This window comes from Spinacia oleracea, chromosome 5 (genome assembly GCF_020520425.1).
Source record: "Spinacia oleracea cultivar Varoflay chromosome 5, BTI_SOV_V1, whole genome shotgun sequence".
Lineage (NCBI taxonomy): Eukaryota > Viridiplantae > Streptophyta > Magnoliopsida > Caryophyllales > Amaranthaceae > Spinacia > Spinacia oleracea.
The window spans coordinates 5,833,544-5,858,104 of NC_079491.1; the positions used below are offsets into that span (position 1 = coordinate 5,833,544).

The 24,561-nt window shown below is 41.2% G+C and overlaps 3 protein-coding genes across 3 annotated transcripts; 1 reads left to right on the forward strand and 2 right to left on the reverse strand.

Annotated features, from left to right (window-relative positions):
* Positions 1–2,167: 2,167 nt before the first annotated feature.
* On the reverse strand, positions 2,168–9,117 carry LOC110779057 (C2 and GRAM domain-containing protein At5g50170). The gene is made up of 9 exons (XM_021983585.2): positions 8,476–9,117; positions 5,942–7,159; positions 5,657–5,839; positions 5,289–5,569; positions 5,022–5,138; positions 3,766–4,028; positions 3,498–3,672; positions 2,674–2,946; positions 2,168–2,567 (listed from the first exon to the last, which is right to left on the reverse strand). Exons 1-9 carry the CDS (start codon positions 8,834–8,836, stop codon positions 2,355–2,357), a joined length of 3,084 nt encoding a protein of 1,027 aa, XP_021839277.2. The 5' UTR covers positions 8,837–9,117; the 3' UTR covers positions 2,168–2,354.
* Positions 9,118–11,871: 2,754 nt separating this feature from the next.
* LOC130461932 (uncharacterized) lies at positions 11,872–15,550 on the forward strand. Its single transcript, XM_056830240.1, has 2 exons — positions 11,872–12,039; positions 13,715–15,550. Exon 2 carries the CDS (start codon positions 13,939–13,941, stop codon positions 14,578–14,580), a length of 642 nt encoding a protein of 213 aa, XP_056686218.1. The 5' UTR covers positions 11,872–12,039; positions 13,715–13,938; the 3' UTR covers positions 14,581–15,550.
* Positions 15,551–16,753: 1,203 nt separating this feature from the next.
* LOC130461288 (uncharacterized) lies at positions 16,754–21,859 on the reverse strand. Its single transcript, XM_056829312.1, has one exon. It carries the CDS (start codon positions 21,857–21,859, stop codon positions 16,754–16,756), a length of 5,106 nt encoding a protein of 1,701 aa, XP_056685290.1.
* Positions 21,860–24,561: the final 2,702 nt, after the last annotated feature.

Consider the following 24,561-nt stretch of genomic DNA (forward strand, 5'->3'; position numbering starts at 1 on the left):
TATTATAGTTATCATATAAACAATAAAGATCACTATGATGCTAAAAAGCGTGCTAGAGACAAATATTTATTTTGGGTCCACACTAATATTATTGTAGACCAGGTCCATGCAAGAATAATCCGTTAATCAATACTTTGTTTTCAGTTAAGATAAGAAATATAATCCCAAATTCTTATATGAGACTGTCCTCACCATCAACTGATGGTGAGACCAGTTCACACTTGCGAATTTAGGTATGTTACTTCTATAGTTTAGACATGTTACTTTTTTATATATAATTTATAACTAAAATAAGTTTTGATAAGTTCTAATAAATTCAAGTAAGATAAATTCAGAAAAAATTAGTGAAAATTAGTTGAATAAAACTCAACTTAATGTTGTAAGGTGTGTCCTTCATGTTGTAAGGTGTGTTTTATGCTTTTATGATACGAGAAATTAGTAAACTATGAAAATTTGAATTTATTTTAATGTTGGATTGATTTGGAAAGTCTAGATTAGCCTTATCTTTTACTAATACAAAATTAATAGCCTTGAAAGGGAACTCATATAACGTTTGCATATGGTGTTCAATAACAAGGACACCCCGCATATGGTCGTCATCGAGTGTGTCCGCAGGCTGGTTGAAGATCATGACAAATATAACACCAAGGTGTATGGATGTAAGAGTCCCAACCAGAAGCGTAGCCCCAAAAAATGGATTGCCCCCCCTGATGAAGTGGTGAAGGTAAATTGCGACGCCCATATAGGTAACGATGGCTGGGTGGGCTTGGGTATAGTGGCGCGGACGAAGGAAGGAAAGGTATTGTTTGCTGGTTGCAGGAGGATTAGAGGGGGATGGCCGATTGAGATAGCAGAATGCAAAGCAATCATCTTCGCGGTGCAATTGGTTAGGAGATACGGAGTAAAGAGCTTGATCCTGGAGTCTGACTGTCAAATTGTCATTAATAGACTTTCGAAAGGAGCTCTCTTCTTCACCGACCTCGACTCTCTAATGGGGGATGTTTTTAGCATATGTAATGATTTTGATTTTATTAATTGGTCTCATGTTAGGAGAGATGGGAACTTTGTTGCCCACCATCTAGCTAGATTAGTGCCTCTTGGTTCAGAACAAGTTTGGGTGAATAACTGTCCTAGTGAGATTTCGCCGTATGTACTTATGGACACTTTGTCCTTAAATTAATGCATGCACTAATCTTTGCCCTCAAAAAAAAAATATAACGTTTGCATCCATCTTGCATTTAAGAAGTGGTAAAACAATTTGTCAAATTTCTTAAGATGGTAAAAGTTAACTTTTACATTTTATTATTAAGAATGAAAAATGTAAAAAGCAGCCATTGAAAAATAATCCGTTACAAGATGCTCATAACGGGACATATGACGCATCAAAATTGGCAGATATTTTCCCACCCAAAGCGTGAAAATGGTCGGACCCTACAGGTGAGCGAAATCTCTCCACCATTAATAAGTAATTTTTTTCACTTATTTTTCATATTGGGCAAAGTTTTTCTTCGCCATTAACAATGCTCTAAGAGAGAGGTGGGAAAAAAAAAATTGCTCATGGAAAAGGATAAGTGAAAAAACGTGTAGAGATAGGGAAGGGTAGGTGAAGATATTTTGCCCATGATTAATAATACTTCTTCCGTTCCAAAAATATCATACCATGATTAACTTCTTCCTTTCCAAAAATATCACACTATGATTCGCACACTCCAATCTCCGTAAAACTAGATTTCGAGTCTGACTTGATCAACAGGAACGTAGTCGCTTAAGCGATCGGAGCGCTTTCCCAGTGCACGGAGCCTCAACGAGGAAGTTGACTTTACTCCTCTAACCATTAGTTTGACTCTTAATATCTTAAATCGTGTCTAAGTAAAAAATTATAAAAAATCATATTTAGAAAATATATATCGATATGAATCTAACAAGACCCACATAATTAAAATTTCATTACGTACAAATCACAAAAAATGATCAAATCGTAGTGTGAATAGTGTAAAAAATAATTGGTGCAGTATTTTCGAAACAGAGGAAGTATCTTAATTCAGATTTGAGAACATGCTACTAAGTTAGTTGGGTAAGTTTGACTAGTAGATACATGATTAAAGATATAACTACAAACAATTTCTAACCCAGATACAAACTAAAAAACTACAAACAATTTCCTTGATTAAAAAATGAACAAATCACTATCATTGATTCACCAACTATGTGCTTTACATTTCAACCAAAACTACACCCTACAAAAAAAAACTAGAAAACAGAGAACTACTATAAACTCTACAGCTAATAACTGTCTATAACAATGGTCGTTACATTTCCTCCCAGGAAAAAAGAAATAAAGAAAGAAAGAACTATTACAATTGTAACGAATGGTCATTCGCCAATAAAATCTCTTTTTTTACGAGCTCAAAAATAACCTTTAATCTGCGGGAGAATTTCTCGTTTATATTTTTAACGATTCTCTCTTGGAATTTGCAGTCTTTTAGCCACAAAATTCCCAGGTATACATCACATTTACATGCTTCTTTGGTCAATGAAAGACTTTCAAGATGATAGCTCAAATGTACCTGCAATTCACATCAAAATTGTACTCCGTACTAAGAAATAACGTACCTAAAAACAGATCGAACTAGAACCACTATATTAAGTTGCAAAAAAGAAAGTAAAACGTACACGAAAGTGGTCACCGAAGGGGATATCATGGAGGGCCATGGCTTCATTCACCATCCATCCATCTGTTTTACCAAGGAGTGATTTTCTCTGTGTGCATCGAACTTCACCTCCAAACACGGAGACTTCATAATTGAATTTGTAAGAAAGCTGTCTTTCGTAAACATCAGGCTTCACTGTCTGCCACTCTGTTGTCACATAGTTCAGGCAACCAGATTTTGACATGACTTTACGTTCTAGGTTTCCTCCTCCAAACATTTTCATCAAGGATTTGATCTGCAATGTAATTAGACTTAATCTTGTTATAAAAAGATGATAACTATCCACTATTTCTACAAAATTATGAGTAAATAATGACAACTACCTGATTTTCCTAACACTTTCAGAATTCAAGAATTAGACATCTTCTCTATGGGAATTATTGTCCGCTCTGGATCTAACTCAAAGTGTGTCTAAGCATGTATCCAAGGATCTTTTGTGAGACAGATTCCAAGTGACAAAGACTTTATTTCCTCCGTTTTTTTTACTTCCTTTCATGGAAGTTGCATATTAGTTGCACCATTTTCTTTATGGTATGTCTTCACATAGTAAATACTCCCTTTACCCTTATTCACATTTAACATTTATCGTTGTTACCTAACTTTTTCCCTCTCTTTTGTTTGTTATCATATGGGCAATTTTGATATTTACAATTTTTGTGCCCAACCTAAATGGTGCAAGTTTTTTTTTAAAAAAGCCGGGAAAGTATAACATGTTAACATCTGGAAGACAGACAATCTAAGCTATAGCCAAAAAAAAGAAGCCATATAAAGTTATAAACCACTTACATCGACTGGAACAGTAGTGGAATAAATCTTCAACTTATCCGAATCCTCAACATGGAAAAGAGAGCTGTCATTTTCATGAAGAACCAACAGACTTTCTTGATTCCCCTGATCTTCTGTGATCAATGCCTTCTTCTCAGGGGAAGCTGTTCTTGCTCTCCATAAGGCTATAATTGTCCTACCACCCATAACAAAAAGAGAATGATTTCACACCGTAAAAAGCAGTCACGGTAAAAAATAAAGTTCCAAATGAGCAGCAGCAGAATTTTACCTGCTGGCAACTTCAAATGGAATAAACGATTGGAAATAGAACTTAAGTCTTCCCTCTTCATCCTGAGTCTTGGCTCCATGCCTTGCATCTGAGCCTCTCCCTTTCCGCAAGATTATGACGAGAGTAGGACTACCAAACGATGCCATTGAGGGATCTTGTACTTCAATATCTTCTATATCCTCCCATAAAAAGAAAAATCTGGTTTTGTGTCCGAAGATATTACCATAGAATCCCACTATTCTTGCTGATAAAAAGAGACGACCCTGCAAAATTCACAACTTTTAGGGTGCCATAAAATTGATTAGAAGGTAAGGTTAACACTAATGTCTTACTCTAATTCAGCCCATGCTTGGAAAGAGAAATGAATTATGGTATAATCCGAAACCAGTCAATGGCTATAACAAAAGGGACAGTTCATTTTCCACATTCAAAGGATGCCTTAACTATTCTGAACAATAATTTGCAGAATACAAATTACCCTCTCGTTCATTCTCCTCATTCAAAGGATGCCTGTACAATATAGAATGAGACTCACTCTACATCTCCACCCACAACAAATCCATGCAACATAAAGAGTAATTATGCTTTAGAAGTTTAGAAGGTTTCTTAATAGCTGAATCAAATGAGATCTTCTTTGTTTAATTTATTTTCTCCACATGAATGCATTGGCTCCCACTCAAGAGAATTCCTAATTCTCTACAACCATAACATCATCCTTCACTTGTAACAAACAGACTACTGTCAATCATATTGGACCAAAATAAAAATTAAAAAATAAGGAAAATATATATGGAATGTTAGAGATAAGATATTAGAGTTATATGAAAATATTAAAAATACCACACCTATACTGCTATACAATTCCTGATAACTCTAATATCTCATCCAAAACATGGATTGCAACTGTTATTCAGTGCTTAGATCATTGCACCCGCATATTCTTTACAGTATATAACATGTTTCTTTTCGCATACCTTATAAGTACACTTGCATGCAAAAAGAATAAGTCGGCACTAGCAGGTAAAACGAAAATGTAAGCGACTGGGCATATTGGGGAAAAAAATATGGAAAGTATGATAAAAAGAACATGCAACTGGGATATAAAATTGCATTAGTATTATAAAACCTATTCAATGAATGAATGCAGAGAACGATTTGCATGAGTTGCATCATGATTCTAACAATCAACACTAAAATTATCACGAGTTGCATATGATTCCACTGCACAATGAAATACTATATTCATGCAGAGTTACCTGCAAAGGCATCTTTCTCCTTAAAGAACATGAGTAATCTTTGATCAGAAATTCTTCTGGGGGCAAACCAAAAAGCTTCTGAAACGAAGAATTTTTATGGGGAGACCGAAGATTCAACTGTCAAATACATTACAAGTTACATCAGCTCTCTCATCAAGGGACACAAATTCATAACAATCAAATGGAATTTTATATGAAACAATAACTAACTGCGCAATTCTTCGCTAAGCAGCCCTAAAAAAGGAGTAATATACAGTAATTCCTTACCTTCTTTCCAACTTCTTTTTCCATTTTCGTGAGGTATTCTTTGATTGTTTCAACTCCCTTCTTATTCTCCACGAAGATTCTTAAATGCAGTCTTGCCTGTGAGGAAACAGCCTTCCCTTCAAGAGGAACCCACATGTCAGCCAACTCTGTTGCCGAGTGCTTCAGAAAATTGATCTCTGTCTGCCCAAGTGTGGCTGCCGGGTCAAATGGGCCACCAAAATCAAATACTTCCACATCAAGGACAGATGGTAGCTCCTCTGAAGCATCAAACTCAAGTATCTCTGCCCAAATTCATAGAAAGTCCATCAAAAACAGTGATCAAATGGAGAAAAAACATGAACAAGATATACTATAAGCGAAGGCCAAACCATTCCATTGTGGATCACAGGTTTGAAGCTGTACAGAACTTGTCCTCGTTTTTCCATTACAGGTAAAGACCACAAAGGGATCAGAAAGTTCTGTTGCATCTAATGACGGCAAATTGACGGCTTCAACCAAAGCCACAGTAACTTTCCACCCATCACCTTGAGATTTGATCCCGTGATCATTTCCTGCATATAGAGTACGACGATAAAGATATGCACACAGTATAAATAGATTTAAACCTTTCAAATTAGGGTATATAGATAACTAATAAAGGAGTAGATTATTACCTACACGTAATCTGGCTTGCACAAAGAGTGAAACCATGTTATATACACGCTCTAATAGAAGTACTAAGACCCCACAAGTGATTAGCTGTCCAAAACTGTCAGGCAAAACGAGACCATTAATCTCAAGTCCCTGAGGCTTGTGAGGCTCAGAAAGTAGAATATGTACTACTACATATAAGGTAAAAAAGGTGGCGGAAAATACGGTCAAGTTCCCAAAATACTCAGTAGCCAACTCCCAATGTGATTGATGTTCCCTTTGAAGAGCTTCCAATACATGATCCTTTTCTGATGAATCTTCACTATCCAACACTTTAAACTTCTGAGCCAGCAATCTACTGAAATGGTCAAAGCTCTCTCTCACACCTTGTCTAGCTCCACCCTCAATCATACCTTTCATCATGGTACTCTGCGAAAAGTTTATGCCCCAAGAAATCAGAAGACGGGAGGATTCCTCACCTGAAGATAATTCTGGACCAGGCATGATCTTGTACAGCAACTCAACCTTGAATGTATTCCCATATGGAACATCTGGTGTAGCTATACTTACAAAAACAGCAAACTCAACACCATCAGCTTTCACATAAGTTTGCTCCTCAGTGGCTTTAACAGACTTGACTAATTTGCTTGGAGGATTTGTGTAGGTGACCAAACGTGTTAAACGTGGTGAATCCGCTGATTTGCATGTCCAGGGACCCTCTTGTATATCAGTTGATCCCTGTATCTCTGCAAGTTCTCTCCTAAACTGTGAATCTGGAGCAAACAGAAAGGCATTAAGATCTTTCGAAGTAACCACATACGTCTGATCAAGAAGAATTCCGCCTTGCAGGTTCTCAGGCAGGTCTACTTCCTCATCTCTACATTGCATCATATCTAATCCTTCTTCAAAGCTACTAGATGAGATTGATTCCTCCTGAACATCATCTTCATACTCACATGGACTAACACTTAAATCTGAAGACTCGTCACTTTTAGATTTAGAGGGTTCCCCATTCTTATGCAAAAGCTTTTCCAAACGTTTAGTAACAGCTTTCATCATTCTTTTTCCATGTCGAGCCTTTGGAGAAGGAGTTGTTGGAGAAAAGGACTTTACAGATAAATGATCAGGGCTATTCTCTTGCTTATCAAAAGATGTTCTGATACTTGGTTCTTCAGACAAAGATAGACCCGCATTAGCAAGATGTTCTCTTCCGTGCAGAGTGAGAGTCAAAAGAATTTTTCCTACATGTGTTAGGTTATTTTGTTTAGATGCACAGCAGAAACAAAAACTAAGATAGAAACTGATACCAACTACCAAGTGAAAAAAGATGGTTTTATCATATCTCACTCAGAAAAAACAAAAACAAAAAAGGACTGTACAACCTAATTGACGATGAAGAATTGAAACAACAAACAATTGCTACAAGTTAGTTTCAGTGCTCACTTGAGTACAAAATAAAGTACGTCCTATTATAATCTCTTCCAACAAAAACCACTGAACAAAACAAGTATAGACCAAATTTTCGAAGTTTACGCGTTTGATGAAATGGTTGTAGGTAAGATAAGCGCTTCTACATTTTATGACAACCTAAGCTACTAGTTTGGTTCATAAGATGAGCATTTAACTCCACCACTACAAGCTTTTCAAGAGCAATGCTGCAGCAACACAAAATACATGGTTTGAATAGCCTATATTCTGCGCATAATACCCACAAAAGATGAGCAACTCCTGAACCTCAAATTATTTGGACACAATATCCACATAACAAGAGCAAAACGCTCTAAAGCTTCTAGTCTTTAATATTAAATATCACTGAATAGCACCCCTATTATATAACAGTTTAAGAGCATCTTTTCAGGCTTGCAATCCATGATTGTTTAAGGCAACGCGTTTCTGCTCATGCCGAAGTTGTGAGAAAATCCTAGCCAACCAATTAACAAGATGAGCTACAAAGCTTCTGAATCATACTCTTTTGAGCATATTTTCTTAGGATACATTTTCACATTCATCCACACATGAAGGTGTTTTACCTTTCAATGCAGCAAGAAATTCAAATAACAAGCATGTCTGAAGTTGAATGGCAGAAAATAAGCATACCATATTCCTTCCATTCAACCCTTACTAAAGCAAGAAACTGATAATAACTTGTAGTATCAGCAATTCAGCAACCCTTCCTTCCATTGCAAAGCAACATTTTTATATTTAATCATCTAAACTAGATCGGTTAAGTATAAGATTGCATGTCTTCACAACCCCATACCAGCCAATGAACAGGATATGATGATTAAACAACAAGATTTCAATGATTTCCAACTCTCATAGCCACACATAATGATCACATTGTTCCACACTTTCAAACTAATACTACCTTTCTCCGGATTTAGTCGTCACATTACTAGTTCAAATTACACTATCAAAGTAACAATTAATCCCAAAATGCAAAATACTCAATCAAACTCTAAACACATTATTCATTCATTCATATACAAATGGGAACAATAGTACAAAACTAAAAAAATATTCAAAAAGGGAGTTCAAGAAAATCAAAAATACAAACCACAATCTCTTTTCGTATTCTTCCCAGTTTTAGGCTTGTGAAGGGAAAACCACGTTGGGGGTAAACATTCATTCTCTTCGCCGACGACGGTCCATACCGGAATCCGAACCCGACCCACCAAAAACCCCGAAACGTTAAAGAACCGGGAATAAGAATCATCATCACCATCATGGTGATAAATTGACAAAACAAGTTCATCCTCCAATTCATGAACCCGGAACACAAACTCCTCATTCCAAACCGGGTCCGACCCTGTAACAATCCGGGTTTTAGACTTGAATTTACCCACTTGAAGCTTCACATAACTACAGTTTTTCACTGGTAAATCCTTTGCTTCTAATATATACACATACAATCTCATTATTAATGGCGGTAATTGTTGTTGTTTTGGGTTGATTTTTGATGCGAAAAAATGGGGTTTTCTTGAAATTTATTAGAGAGAGAAAGGGAGGTGGGTTATGACGTTATGTAAGCAAAGGGAGGAGAGAGAAAATGAATTGAAGAGGAAGCCATGGGGGAAAACGTGGAAGAGGAAGGAAAGTGACACGAGGGAGGAGGTAGAAGAGGAGGGAAATGTCAGTGCATTTTTTTGTTTATCAAAATTGGATTTCTTTGAAACAAATCCAATAAAACAGTGAGTTTGTCTTTATTGACTAATGACTTTTGTGTACACCCATTTTAAGCAAATAATAATTGAGAATGTAAATTGCATTTTCGTTACCAATTTCGTTACAATTCATAATAAATTGATTTAATTACATTTAAATATGTTAAGTTGTTAATATAATAATACGGAATATTCCATATTAGGCCCTGTTCTGTTCACCTTATTTCCACTTATTTCAGTAAAAATAAGTTCAGATAAGTTCAGATAAGTTCAGTTAATTTCAGATAAGTTCAGATAAGATAAGTTCAGGAAAAATAAGGGTTGGCCAAATACAATTTATAACTAAAATAAGTTTTGATAAGTTATAATAAGTTCAGATAAGTTCAGATAAGTTCAGATAAGATAAGTTCAGAAAAAATAAGTGGAAATCAGGTGAATAGAACGCAGCCTTACTCCGTATGTATTTACTTTTACGCGCAATTTTATAAACTAACCGTTTAAGTTAAAACGTTTTATGTCGTATCAGTAGCTATCATATATTAGTCGGTTCAGCTACACAAATAGGGATCACGTAGCGATATGTGTCAGAAATACATCCACTTTCTTTAAACTAACCGGGAATTAAATTTAATTTGTTGGCATTATTTTTTTAATGTGTTGAAATAAATTCCAAATATAGTTAAGCATTAAGTCTACGTATTTCAAATGATGAAATGTTGTTCACAAGAATGGAGAGGCGACTAACCGTTATGTGTTTATAAACACATAACAAGGGCACAATGTACCATTTTATATATATATATATATATACAATTTTCTTTTTTTATACCATTGTTCTTTTTTAAACAATTATTTTCATTTTTGATAGGCGAAATTGACATGAATAATCCCAACTTTCACCTTTCTTCTCAAAATAATCCCAACTTTGGATTATTCCAAAATAATCCTAACTTTTGAGGGCATCTTCTCAAATAAACTAAACTATCAGTTTTCTTGCCTACACTAATCCGTTTTAGGTCTATAATATATAGAAAATTAATAGTTCGTATTACTTTGAGAAGGTACCCCTAAAAATGGTACTATTATAAAACAATCCAAAGTTGAAATTATTTTTAAAAGACTGGTGAAAGTTGATAATCTTGGGATTATTCATGTCAATTTTTCCAAATAACATTGAAAGTTTAATGTATTTACATAATCCCCATCTAATATTTTAGATATATATAACCGTTATTGAAATTTACTTTCTCAAAGCGATTATACATCCAGTTTTTAGTACTTGGTATGGTTGGTTGGGTTTTCATCTCATTAAATCTCTTCAAAGTTTCAACTATGCAGTTTACTTGCTAGAAGTCTTGATTGCTCTTCTTACCAAAAATGAATAAAATAATTGTATTTATTTAATATTCCATATAAGTATATAAGACTTACGTTTAGCAGTTTTAATGTTTGCATGACTTTCTACATAAAGTGAAAGAGGAGAATCTAAGCAGTGGCAGTTAAGAATTTGATAATTAAAGTTCACTTTGCTTGTGTTGGAAAATTTGGACTAATAAACTGTTCCGGGTGTGGAATGAGAACAACTGACTGTGGGATACTGGATTCCTGTCGAGATTGCCGGTTGATATCTGCACAACAGAATGGATTAACTAGCCTCGGGGGTGGTTCGAGGATCCCCCCTCCGATGCTTAAGTAAGATTACTGAGAGATTAAGAGATGATTAAGAAATGATTAGAGAGTAAGAAAGAAGTGTGTTTAAGTGTTTGTGTACCTCATAGCAATAAATGAGGTGCTCCTTATATAGACCAATCCAAGGGTACGATCTGGTAGGTCCCTTGTGGTTAGATAGCGACCTGTTGATAGTGACCCTTGGCTGGTTGTCTCCATGATAATGCCGGTAGGCTGTCTCGCAGAAATGCCGGTAGAGGATATTTACCTAAGATGACCAGGTTACCTGCAGGTTAAGTTTACGTACGGGGAGTTCTGCCGGTACCAGGTGGTGCCGGTAGGACACCCCGTACAACTAGCCCCCTCAGAGTAAGCGCATATATGATCATTGTTGCGCTTGCTCTGAGTTTAATGGGAAAAAATAAGTATTATTTTGATACCTGGTGGTACAACTAGCCCCCTCAGAGTGAAGCGCAGGTGCTGACTGCGTTGCGAGTGTTTATGAGAAAAGACCGCGAACAGTTTGACGACTGCCTTCGCTCTGAATGAATGACTTTGTTGCTAGGTCCTTTTTGGAAAAAATATTTGGACGACTGGCCCCCTTGGAAAAAGATTTTGACGACTAGCCCCCTTGAAAAAGATTTGGACGACTAGCCCCCTTGAAATTGCCGTTTGGACGACTAGCCCCCTTGAAAAAGATTTGGACGACTAGCCCCCTTGAAATTGCCGTTTGGACGACTAGCCCCCTTGAAAAAGATTTGGACGACTAGCCCCCTTGGGAATACTTCAGATGACTACCGCTTTTCGAATTTTTTCCCTTACAAGTGGCGGGAGATTGCTAGCCACGTTCCTCCACGTGGCCTTCATCCTGTGCCTTATTTTTTGCGCTTAATCTGGGTCGTTGATTCTGAATGTAACTGACCTTTTAACTGCTTAACTTACGGGTCGTGACGTTTTGCATACCCCCCTTTTACCAATAAAAGGCCTTAACCTCTTCGAGATTTTTCATTTCACCCACTTTATTCTTGAACTTCCGACCTTTCTCTCTCTCTTCCCCTGGGTTTTTCGCTGAAATTTGTTGTTGTTTGATTCTCAAGCTTTTGCTGTTGTTGTGGTTTGAATTTTCCAAGGTTTATTAGCCTCCTTTTTCGTTGTTACCGAATATCGGGTTTTTCTCCCTCTCTTATTTTTGTGCTTGATTTTCTTTCGTTTCTGTGTTTTTGTAGGTTCTCCCTGTTTTTCTCTTTCGCGTGCTTCATTTGTCTTTCAAACTCCAGAAAAAACAGTAGGTACCCACCCCTCTATTTTGCTACTCTTTGCTATACATATATTTTTGTTTTTGCATTTCTGTGGTGTCAAATTTTTTCTTGTTTTTAATTATCCGCCGCCTTTAAAACAAAATGACCAAAAATGTGGGTGGGGACAACCCTTCTTCTCAGCCTTCTGGGTTTACCGGTTGGAGTGTTCCTCAAGAGAGTAATTGTAGTTGGGCCCGGGAGGAGCCGTGTTCTCAATCTAATTTAAGACGGGCTGCCATTCGTGAGGTTTATGCTGAGGGTTTGAATCAGGCTGAGAGAGAGCGTTGTTATGCCCTACATCATCTGCGGGCTCGAATGATACGGGAAGTGAGGTCTCGCGAGCATCCTATTCCAGCTTCTGAGCCTGCTTTAGATGTTTCTCCCCTTTCGGTGCGGTATTATATTCGTGATTACCGGGAATTCTTGAATTCCACCGGCAGTGGCCACGGGCAGTATGGAACTAATACTGGCAACTTCGGTGTTTCTTTTGGTCAGGCTGATAGGATGGCTTCCGAACAACCGGCTAGCACTAGTGGCCGCCGCCCTGGTAAAGAGCCTGTTAATGATGATATTGATATGGCTACCGGCGAATACTCCGATGGTGATTCCATCTTTGAGGATTCCGCCGGCAAGGGTGTTGATGCTCATGGGGGTGATGATGGTGAAGATGCTGGCGTTTCTGGTAGGGATGACGCAGACATTGGAGACGACGGTATTGGTTCAGATGATGACGATCCGGCCGACGTGATAGTCGCTGAAGTTCTTGCGGATGAGGCTAAAGAACAGCCTTATTTTACCGACGACTCCACGGATGTTCATAGGAAAGAAGAACTCCCTCCTTTAAAAAGTCTTCCTCGCACAACCGCGATTTTGACGTCTTGGCGCGATCTGATCATAAAGAAGAATCATGTGGTTCATGGAGGGACTTTTCTTGGATTGCCGGCTGAGTATAAGCTGGTAGTGCCGGATGAAGGTGCAACTATATTCGACTGTCCTCCCGGCCATATTGCTGTGTATGCGAAGCATTTCGATTTTGGGCTTCGCTTTCCTCTGCACCCCTTTGTTGAGAAAATATTCCGGGCCTGGAACGTCTGCTTGGCCCAAGTTACCCCTACTACCATCAGAACTGTTATCTCATATGTCTGGTTGTGTTTGTTTAAACAATGGCCGCTGACGTTGAATTTGTTCAAGCGGCTGTTATGGTTGAAGAAGGATGGAGAGACGGGGTGGATGTCGGCGTATAGCGCAACGAAGAGAAAGACTGTGCATCCTCCTTTGTCGAGCTGTAAAGATTGGCAGGATCGCTTTTACTTCGTTCAAGTTCCTGACGGCTTTTTGCTCCGACGGACATTTTCTAAACCCCGGCCTCGAATGGAGCAGTATGACCAGCGTGGTTTGGGCCGGCGGGAGAGAAAGGCTTTTGATTATTTGGCGTGTGACATTTTAGATGTCGGCCTCAGCAAAAAACAGGCTGTTAATCGAAATTGGCTCCCTAATGCCTATTATATTTTGGGTAATCAGCCCTTGTCCGCTGTCGGCCTTTGCAACACCCACTGCTTTGGTAAACATATTTTCAGCCGAATGGGATGTACTTATTATTGCTACTTACAGCTTTGTGTATTGCATAAGTTTCTTGCCGGTTTTAATTGAGTCCTTGTCTTTGCAGGTACTAAAACATTGGATAGAGAAATTCTCGGTTTTGACGAGAATTGGCGACCTGTGTGCACGCAGCCTCCGCCGCCTAAGGGAAAGTACGACACCATATCAACGTATTCGACCCGAGCTTCATCTCGTCGCTCTACTGCCACTGTTGCAAAGAATCGTGTGAGTGCTGCCTGCAAATCCAAATCCTCCTCTGTCGTTGTTTCTCAAGCTCCGCCTTCATCCACAATGCAATCCAATCCAACAGGCCGAGGTGGAACCCGCCGAAAAAGGTCGTCTCTTAATTCCAGTCGGTCTAATCCGACTAAGAGGGCAAGGGCCACTGGTGAGGATGATGCTTACGCCGATCACGAGGCAAATGAGCCGGTCTTGGAGTCTGCCGCCAAGAAAACTACTGATACCGCCCTTCAGGCGCAGCCGTCTCCACCAGCTTCTATTGAGATTTTGGACGAGGGTATTGTCGGCGGTTTTATTGAGGACTTCCACCGGCAAGCTACTTCTGCTGCTGTTACCGGTGGTAACTCTAGTATGCCTCCCGTCAGTCGCAGCGAGAACAAGTCTGGTGATTCTCGACTGAATTATCATCTGCCGCTTCGTACCGGCGGTTGGATTGAGGATACCCCCTTTAAGATCCCGGAAGCAATGAAATCATGGTTCGGGTCTTTTGGCGGCGAACCCACCGATCAGTTCTACCCAAACATTGATCTGCTGTGTGGGGAGTCGGTGGCGACGGATTCTGCTAAGGACGGTGGGGATTTGGGCTATCGTGCTTTTCGGGATCTGATTACTCCTGCTGACAGGCCACAGGGTCAGATTGACGCCCCTGCTGCTCAGCATTTCAACGATTTGTACAAGGTATTTCTTGCTTAGTTTGCTACAACTTTCTATCCGGCCATTTTTTGATTACTCACTTGCCATTTTTTTTTTTGTTTCTTAGGCTGTTCAATCCAACATGGATTTGTACTATGTCTATCGTTGGAACCAGATGCAGCTGACGCAGAATAACATTGATATTGCCGAGCTGAAGAAGCGGGCTGAGGCGGCTGAATCTGCTTTGAAGATTAACGAGAAGAAGTTGGAGAGTGCTTCTTCGAATTTGGAGGCGGCGAACCGAAGGCTGGAAGAGGTTGAGCCGAAGCTGAAGGCTGAAACTGAGAGGGCAGACGGTCTGACTGAGGAGCTGACTGATCTTAACCAGAGTTTGCCTGTGGTGAAGAAGACTGCCGCCAAGAGGGCTGTTGATAAGCTTCTCCAGTCTGACTGGTTTAATGATATTCTTACTCTGCGCCATAACGGTGGTTGGTGCGCTGCTCATCGGGTCGTTTGCCATGTGAAGAAGCTGGATGAGGATGGGTGGCAAGAATTTGAGGCTGGGTATGAGGAGAAGGAGCTGTACAAGGTTGCTACCGGCTTTGAGCCTCAGGAGCTACCCGAGGCTGTGATTTGCAATGCCAATCAAAAAACCTTGCCCCCCTTGCAAGTTCCAGAAGATGCCTACTGGTCTGGTGATGAGCATGTCGTTTGACGGTCTTGGCAGTCATCACCCTCCTCTTCTTGCGGATCCTCTACTTTTCCCAGCCGGCCTCGTACATGTTAGGGTTTTATAGCTTAGGCGGTTGGCTTTTGACTTTTTGCCAGATGCTGTTAGGGCACTTATTGTTGATGTAACATATCTTAGAACATCGTTTTATTGTAGGGGTGTCGGTTTTAATCGACATCTTTTGTGCCTTGTGATCAGCTAATCACTTCGCAAGATTTTTTGGTGATGGCTGTCGGTTTTTAGTGTTTTTTCTGCTGTAACCATGCATTTATAACAAGTAGTTTTTTGATTGTATGTTTACTTCGTTTTGTGTATGATACTTCCATTTTATTAGCATGAACTCTTATTTGTTGACGGCCTTTCTATATTTCTATCTTGTTGAAATGATACACTCCGAAATAATTGTTATGTTTCGAAATGGAGTGCATCTTGACATCGTTTATTTTTTCTAACACTTTTAATTACAACAAATTATTATGGGTTGCTACGCTTCGCAGTACAAGTGCCCAAACGGCATTTATTTTCTGTACGGCTACTAGTCACACCATACACTTCGTTGAATGCTACGCTTCACAATGGAGTGCCCCTTAACGGCATTTATTTTCTCCAAAGCTACTAATCACAACAACTTTATTATGGACTGCTACGCTTTACAGTAAAGTGCCTAGACGGCATTTATTTTCTTTACTATTACTGATCACATCCATACACTTCGTTGAATGCTACGCTTCACAATGGAGTGCCCCTTAACGGCATTTATTTTCTCCAAAGCTACTAATCACAACAACTTTATTATGGACTGCTACGCTTCACAGTAAAGTGCCTAGACGGCATTTATTTTCTTTACTGTTACTGATCACATCCATACACTTCGTTGAATGCTACGCTTCACAATGGAGTGCCCCTTAACGGCATTTATTTTCTCCAAAGCTACTAATCACAACAACTTTATTATGGACTGCTACGCTTCACAGTAAAGTGCCCAGACGGCATTTATTTTCTTTACTGTTACTGATCACATCCATACACTTCGTTGAATGCTACGCTTCACAATGGAGTGCCCCTTAACGGCATTTATTTTCTCCAAAGCTACTAATCACAACAACTTTATTATGGACTGCTACGCTTCACAGTAAAGTGCCCAGACGGCATTTATTTTCTTTACTGTTACTGATCACATCCATACACTTCGTTGAATGCTACGCTTCACAATGGAGTGCCCCTTAACGGCATTTATTTTCTCCAAAGCTACTAATCACAACAACTTTATTATGGACTGCTACGCTTCACAGTAAAGTGCCCAGACGGCATTTATTTTCTTTACTGTTACTGATCACATCCATACATTACCTTTGTGTGTTGATTTGTGCCGCGTTTGTTTTTTGCTTTTTTCTTCCTTCATTTATGGACTGGCCGTATTTGAGGACCGCCCTAATTATACATAACAGCAAAATGCGGACTGCTATTGCAATCAGTCTGCTCATACATGATCATTATAGTTTTTCAAACATAGTACTTTCTCAGAGTACTGGCGTTCCAGGAGTTTTTGAGCGCGGTACCATCCATTTGCATTAACCGGTATGATCCAGGGACTATTTCCTCCCATATCTGGTATGGTCCTTCCCAATTGGCTGTCAGCTTTCCTTGAGCATTTCCTTTTCCTGTTGCCGCCGTTCTCCGCAATACCAGGTCTCCCACTCCTAGAGGCCGATGCTTCACTTTCTTGTTGTATGCTCTGCTCATTCTGCTTTTATATGCTGCCGAACTTACTTCTGCTTTCATGCGGATTTCTGGCATGAAATCCAACTGGTGTCGCAGCAGCTGATCGTTTCTCTCCTCATCGTAGTGATGGATTCGCATGGTTGGCAGAGCCATTTCTGCCGGTATGACAGCCTCAGACCCGAAGCTCAATTTGAACGGACTCTCGCCGGTAGCCTCCTTGATAGCAGTTCTGTTGCACCACAGAATTTCTGGCATAAGATCTGCCCATTTGCCTTTACAGTCCTCTAGTTTCTTTTTCAGAGCAGCCAGGATTTGCTTATTCGCCGCCTCTGCTTGCCCATTGCTCTGTGGGTGACATACTGATGAGTGAGCTAACTTTACTCTGTACAATCCCAGGAAGCATTGTATGGGTGCACAATCAAACTGTGATCCATGATCAAAAACTATTGCCTGCGGCAGCCCGAATCTCGTTATTATATTTTTCCATATGAATTTTTTCACCTGGTTTGCCGTTATTTTTGCTACCGGCTCTGCTTCTATCCACTTGGTGAAGTAGTCCACTGCTACTATCAAGAACTTGCGCCCTCCAGCCGCCATTGGGAATGGTCCAACAATATCCATTCCCCATTGTGCGAATGGGATTGGGTTCAGAATGGGCATCAAATCATTGGCCGGCAAGTTTATTACAGCTGAAAACTTTTGACATTTCTCGCACTTTTTTACATAAGCTCGACAATCTTCTAACATTGTTGGCCAGTAATAGCCTTGCCTTTGACAGATGATGGCAAGGGGTTTTCCACCGGCATGGTTTCTACATGTTCCTTCGTGCATCTCTTCGATCAGCCTTGCTGACTCGAATGCTGTCAGGCACCTTAAGAATGGCAGGCTAAATGACTTTTTGTACAACCGTCCCCACAGGATGATGTACCAAGCCGAGTCCCTTCTTGTCTTTTTGGCCTCTGCAAAATCTGCTGGTAGGGCTCCAGTCTGTATGTATGTTTGGATATTATCGTACCATTCTGAGGTGGTTGTGATGGCCATGACCCGTATTATCTCCGACTCCGTACTTCGCTTATTCATGACTTCCATCATGACTGTTCTTTTCAAGTCAGCGACATTTGAACTTGCTAACTTTGATAGGGCGTCTGCCAGTGTGTTCTCTGCTCGGGGTACCAGATTAATGCTGAATTTCTCTAGCTGAGCCGACACCGACCTCAACTTCTCCAGGTATTTGACCATCGAAGGTTCTTTGGCCTCATATTCTCCGCTGAATTGACTTGCTACCAGCTGGGAGTCTGTTGTCAGTATTACTCTTTTGGCATCTGCTGCGAGGCACATTTGGATGCCGGCAATTGCTGCCTCGTATTCTGCTTCGTTATTTGACGCGTTAAACGTAAACTTTATAGCATACTCAAAAATGTCTCCTGCTGGCGATTTCATGATTATTCCAGCCCCACTGCCTGTCTGTGCAGCTGAACCATCCACTGACACATCCCATACTTCAGCTTGTACTTCATCCTCTTGGTATGACGCTTCAACTATGAAGTCCGCCAATGCCTGGGCTTTGATTGCAGTTCTTGGCCGGAATTCCAAGTCAAACTCGGACAACTCTATTGCCCATTTTAGCAACCGGCCTGATGTATCTAGCTTGCTGATGGCTTTTTCGAGAGGAAAGTTTGTTAGCACTTCGATTGTATGCGCATCAAAGTATGGTCTTAACTTTCTAGCCGCGATGAGGACTGTATATGCCATTTTTTCCACCAACGTGTACCTTGTTTCTGGGCCGTTTAGCACATGGCTCACAAAATATACCGGCTGCTGCCCTTTGTTTTCTGTTTCGGCTACCAGTACTGCTGCAACTGTCTTTGGCGACGCCGATATGTACAGTTGTAATTTGCCGCCCTCTTTTGCCCTTGCTATTGTTGGCAGGTTTTTTAAGTGACTTTTTAGAGCTTCAAAGGCCTCTTGCTCTGCCGGCCCCCATTTGAACTTCTTGTTTTGCCTCAGGGTTGTGAAGAAGGGCATTTGCTTATCTGCCGACTTGCTCACAAATCTGTTTAAGGCGGCCATTTTTCCTGTCAGCCGTTGTATGTCTTTTATGCTCTTGGGTTGCGGCAGACTGATGATTGCTTCTACTTTTTCAGGGTTGGCGTCTATGCCACGCTCGCTGACCAAGAAAACCAGGAATTTTCCCGACCTTACTCCGAAGACGCATTTTTTTGGGTTTAATTTCATCCTGTATTTTCTCAAAGTTTCAAAAGTTTCTCGGAGGTCGCTAACATGATCCTCCTCCTTCCGGCTTTTTACGATAGAGTCATCTACATAGACCTCCACGTTTCTGCCTTTTTGGTCGGCAAACACCTTGTCAACCAGCCTTTGATATGTTGCCCCTGCATTTTTCAACCCGAACGGCATCGCCTTATAACAGAAAACTCCTGCATCTGTGATAAAGGCCGCCTTCTTCCTATCTGATTTATGCAGGCTGACCTGATGATACCCTGAGAAAGCATCTAGGAAACTGAGCATTGCGTGACCGCTAGTGGAGTCTACCAGCCTATCAATCCGTGGCAGGGGGTAGAAATCTTTCGGACATGCTCTGTTAAGGTTGGTGAAATCTACGCACATTCTCCATGACCCACTTGACTTTTTTACCATTACCACGTTTGCCAACCATTCGGGGTAGTCACATGGCTCAATGAAACCTGCCGCCAGAAGTTTATCCACCTCTTCTTGTATTGCTGTCATTTTTTCCGTGGAGAAATTACGTTTTTTCTGCCGTACAGGCCTAACATTTCTGTCGGCGTTTAATCGGTGAACCATTATCTCTGGATCGATACCAGGCATCTCATCCGCCGAGAATGCGAAGATGTCAGCGTGCTCTCTCAGCAAGCTTATGAGGTTGACCTTCATGTCACTCCCCATTTCCGTACCGATCACGACTGTTCTATCCATGTTTCCAGCCTCCAGCTCGATATTTTCTGTCATACCATCTGGCATTGGTCTTGGTGCTGATACCGGCCTTTCATCAAAGTGTTCCATGTTTAGGTCGGTTCGACCCCTTTTTGTGCGGTTCTTTCTTTTTGACAGTTGTTCTTGCCTTGCCGGCTTAGTAGTCAAGTGTATCTCTTGCCTTGCCGGTTCAGTAGTCAAGTTCACTTCTGGGACCATTCTTCCCGGTGTTCTCAAAGCGGTCAAGTAGCAGGACCTTGCCGCCAACTGACTTCCCCTTATCTTTGCCGGCCTTTCCAGGTTCGACATATATATCATTGTCAAGTGATAGGTGGAGACTACCGCCTGCACGTCATGTATGAATGGGCGACCGATGATCACATTGTAGGCCGCTGGCACTTTAATGATTAGGAAATCCACCATGAGATCTCGCATTTCGGATCCTTCTCCGATTTTCACCGGCAGCCTTATACTACCCTCTGGGTACACTGTAGATCCTGAGAAACCGATTACTGGGTAGTTTACCCTTTGAAGTTCGTCCTCTGGTATGTGCAATTGTTTGAAAGCTTCCCAGAAGATGATGTTTGCTGAGCTGCCGCCGTCTACCAGTACTCTGTTCACATCGGCATTTGCTATATCAATTGTAAGAACTAGTGGGTCATCATGCGGGAAAATGATGCCTCTGCAATCCGATTCCGAGAATGTCATCACTGGTATGCTGGGTGGGTTAGGCCACACTCTTGTGTTATGAAAGTTTACCATGTGCCTGTGTTCCTCCAAGCTTCTACTGGCGCCGCTTATTGTCCCTCCGTGGACTGGGCCGCCAGAAATTACATACACGGGTGGTTTTTTCCCGCCATCCCTCTGTTCTGCTCTGGCACTGGTTTCCGGCTGTTTTTGCTCTATTCTAGGCGGCTGATATGGTTGCTCGATTCTAGGGTATTGTTGTTGATTTTGCTGTTGTGGCCGGTATGAATTGGTAGGGTTTCCTCCCACCGAGTTGTTGTTACCATTTCCCTGCCTTGCCCTATACTGTGAGAAATACCCCTTTCTGACCATATCCTCAATGTTGTCTTTGAGGTCTCTGCAGTCCTCTGTTAGGTGGCCGTGCTCATTATGGAAGTCACAGAATTTCTTGACATTCCTTTCCCTACTCTGCATTGGTGGCGGCCTTCTCCAGCCATCCATCTTGTTGTTTATGTTATAAATTGCCGTCCGCGGTGTATTCAGCGGAGTGTAGTTATCAAAGAGTCCTCTGGACTCCCTTCTGTCTTGCCGGCCTCTCTGCCCTTGTGGATTGGCATTTCTGTTATTCTGGTTTCTCTGCCCTGCCCCTTGCTGATTATTGCTCTGATGAAAATTGTTTCCTCCTTTTCCCGTCTGTGGGTTATAGCCTGGATTGTACCCGACATTTCCGCCGGTTGCCACTACCACATTGGAGATCTTCATCATTTCATCCCCCCTGATGTACTCGTTGGCTTTGTGCAGGACGTCACCCAGATTGGTGTATGACTTTCGGCTGAGATATTTCTTGAATTCGCACTCTTGCATTCCCCTCATAAGAGCCAGAACGGCAACCTCCTGCTGCAAATTGGGGATAGTGATTGACTCGTTGTTAAAGCGGGTGAGATAATCCCTTAACGGCTCTCTATCTCTTTGAGCGAACGACATCAACTCTCCCGATGATTTCTTTCTCTTCTGTTTGCTCACAAATCGTGACAAAAACGACGCCTGCAGCTGTCGGAAGCTGTATATGGAGTGTGCCTCTATGCCCTTATACCAGCTCGCTGCAACTCCTAGGAGTGTGGATGGGAACACTTTGCACCACATGGCATCAGAATCAGTGTACAACATCATGTGTTGTTCGAATGTGGTGCAGTGATCCTCCGGATCTGTCGTCCCATCGTATCTCCCTGTCGGGATTTTTATCCTTTCCATCCTTTCTTCTAGGATTTCTCGGCACAGGGGAGAATCCTTTGGCTGGATTGTCTGCCGTCTAGCTATCTGTAGAACCGGCGCTCTTCGTTCGTATTCCACGATGGGGACTTGCTCTGTTTCCGGCCATTCTGTTTCCGCCGGATCCGAGCGCTTTCTTTTTTCTGGGGTGTTTTCTTGATTCAGGGCGGTTAGGAGATCCCTAACAGAGTAACAGGTAACTGGGGAACCGTCGGCCTGGTCTTTCTTAGACTGCTGACTGATCCTGGCTGCTGCGAGGCTGGTAGTTCTGACAAAGCGGCCATCACCGCTGACAGTGTTTTCAATTGCTCTCCCGTGAATACTTCCGACAGGGGAGACAGGCGTTCCTGCAGCGTCTGTTCCAGCGGAGTTTTCGGTTGCTCTCTGGCAGGGCTTTCTATTTCTAACTCCTCATCGTCCTCCACTGTAAATTCTCTTTGTGCCGGTATCGAGGTGTTTTTTGTTATTGGGCTGATAACTGATTGTGCTTGTGACGGATGGACGGGGTTTAGAAGTGAGGGTTGGAACTTGGAGGTTGTCGCCGGTTGTGGGGTTGTTGCTTTTTCTTGACTTTTCTTTGATTTTTTACCGTCTTTCTGTGAGAAATCCATGCTGACTGTTCTACCGTTTCAAGGGATAAGGTCCCCTCCTTCTAGCGCCAATTGTTTCGGGTGTGGAATGAGAACAGCTGACTGTGGGATACTGGATTCCTGTCGAGATTGCCGGTTGATATCTGCACAACAGAATGGATTAACTAGCCTCGGGGGTGGTTCGAGGATCCCCCCTCCGATGCTTAAGTAAGATTACTGAGAGATTAAGAGATGATTAAGAAATGATTAGAGAGTAAGAAAGAAGTGTGTTTAAGTGTTTGTGTACCTCATAGCAATAAATGAGGTGCTCCTTATATAGACCAATCCAAGGGTACGATCTGGTAGGTCCCTTGTGGTTAGATAGCGACCTGTTGATAGTGACCCTTGGCTGGTTGTCTCCATGATAATGCCGGTAGGCTGTCTCGCAGAAATGCCGGTAGAGGATATTTACCTAAGATGACCAGGTTACCTGCAGGTTAAGTTTACGTACGGGGAGTTCTGCCGGTACCAGGTGGTGCCGGTAGGACACCCCGTACATAAACGATTATAAATTTCCTGTATTTAGGGAGAGAATATCATGCAACGTAAAGAATTGATGCTGTTTATTGCTGCTAACTTGCTCAGTGCTACCCTGCCAAAACAAAAAGAACGTGAGAAATTAACTTCCCTTATCCGAATTGTGTTTGGTGGGCCAACAAGCCAACCACATATATTGTACGGTGCCAAATTGGATGTTAGTATTCGTCGCCCATTTATCACGTGATATACTGATATGTACGTTCCAAATTCCTCTTAACCAGAATCACACCATAATACTTCCAAGATTTTTCTCATACAACTCGACTATGATGGCTATGAATGATAGTTCAATTCAGTTCAGTTCAGTTCAACATGTGTCTCCCGTAGACCCGTGGTCCCATGGAGTGATAGGTCCGACAGGACCGACACAGTGTGTGACCCCATAGTCCATGCGTAAGGGCGTTTTTAAAAGTTTCTAGTGTGTGCGAGGGTAAAATGGGGATTTTCTTGACTATTTGAAGGGTAGTTTCGAGAGAAAAGGCAGAGTGGTCTACCTTAGAACATAATCACTCAGCTAACGCTAGAGACTTGTGAAATTTCTATGCTAATGATGCTTTCATGAAATTTAACTCTACATAATCTTCACAAATTCAACTCATATGTAATGTGGCTGGTCGCAGCCTTGCAGGTGTAATACAGCCAAAATCAGTGGTAAGTAAGGCCAACAGAGGAGAAAGATGTGATTATAACAGCATGATAAATGCATTATACACTTAATTATCCATAAAAAAAAACATGAATCTACTTTACACTTTCAGAATAACATGAACTACCCTGAATGACTGAATATATTCATCTCAACAATTAACACAATCAGGGAATTGCGTTTGACAAACAGATTTCTGTGTACAGTTTGAGTAACATATAGAGATTAATGTCTGTGTACGTGCCACCTGAGTATCTGACTAACATCTGAAAGCTACTACAGAGAAGTTACCAGAAAACTGTTTGTCTAAGATTTGTCATCAGTGTCTGTATCTCTGCATCAGAATTTGAAGCCGAACCAGCGTTCAATTCATACGGTCTTCTCCTGTTCATGTTTGCTTCAAGGGGTGGAAGTCCATCATCATCGCTTGAGCCGGTTTCAGAAGCAGGTCCTGGGGAATTTCTACTGGAACTGTCAATGTTTTGTGACCTGAATGCTTCTGGACTGAAAAGACAAGAAGCTATCATCTTAATTGGTAATTGGTAAAAGATGCTATCAGTAACTTGTGAGAGATACCAACATAGAGTTGGTTATCGGGCTGGTCGGATCAGGGTTGGTGCGGGTCAACAGTGGGTCGAGTAATGAAAGGGTCGTTTTTAGGGGGTCAATAATGGGCGGGTCAAAAGCGGGCAGCGGGTCAATAGCGGGGTCGTTAGTGGGCGGGTCAATAAACGAGCAATGAAAAATGAAAAACAAAAGAGCCGTGTGTGAATACGAAGCTATACACATAATTTTTTGTATCATTACTATTTTAGTTTTCAAAATTATTGCGGTATAACAGGGGTGTAAATGAACCGAGCCGGTCAATA

Bases quoted from the DNA above. Each gene is read 5' to 3' on its own strand.
- LOC110779057 (XM_021983585.2), bottom strand. From the start codon at position 8,836: ATGAGATTGTATGTGTATATATTAGAAGCAAAGGATTTACCAGTGAAA. The intron at 5,139-5,288 runs GTAAGGAATTAC...TGTATTTGACAG, and splicing joins AAAAAGAAGTTGGAAAGAAG to TTGAATCTTCGGTCTCCCCA. The intron at 3,673-3,765 runs GTAAAATTCTGC...TATGGGTGGTAG, and splicing joins CCATTTGAAGTTGCCAGCAG to GACAATTATAGCCTTATGGA.
- LOC130461932 (XM_056830240.1), top strand. From the start codon at position 13,939: ATGCAATCCAATCCAACAGGCCGAGGTGGAACCCGCCGAAAAAGGTCG.
- LOC130461288 (XM_056829312.1), bottom strand. From the start codon at position 21,859: ATGGAAAGGATAAAAATCCCGACAGGGAGATACGATGGGACGACAGAT.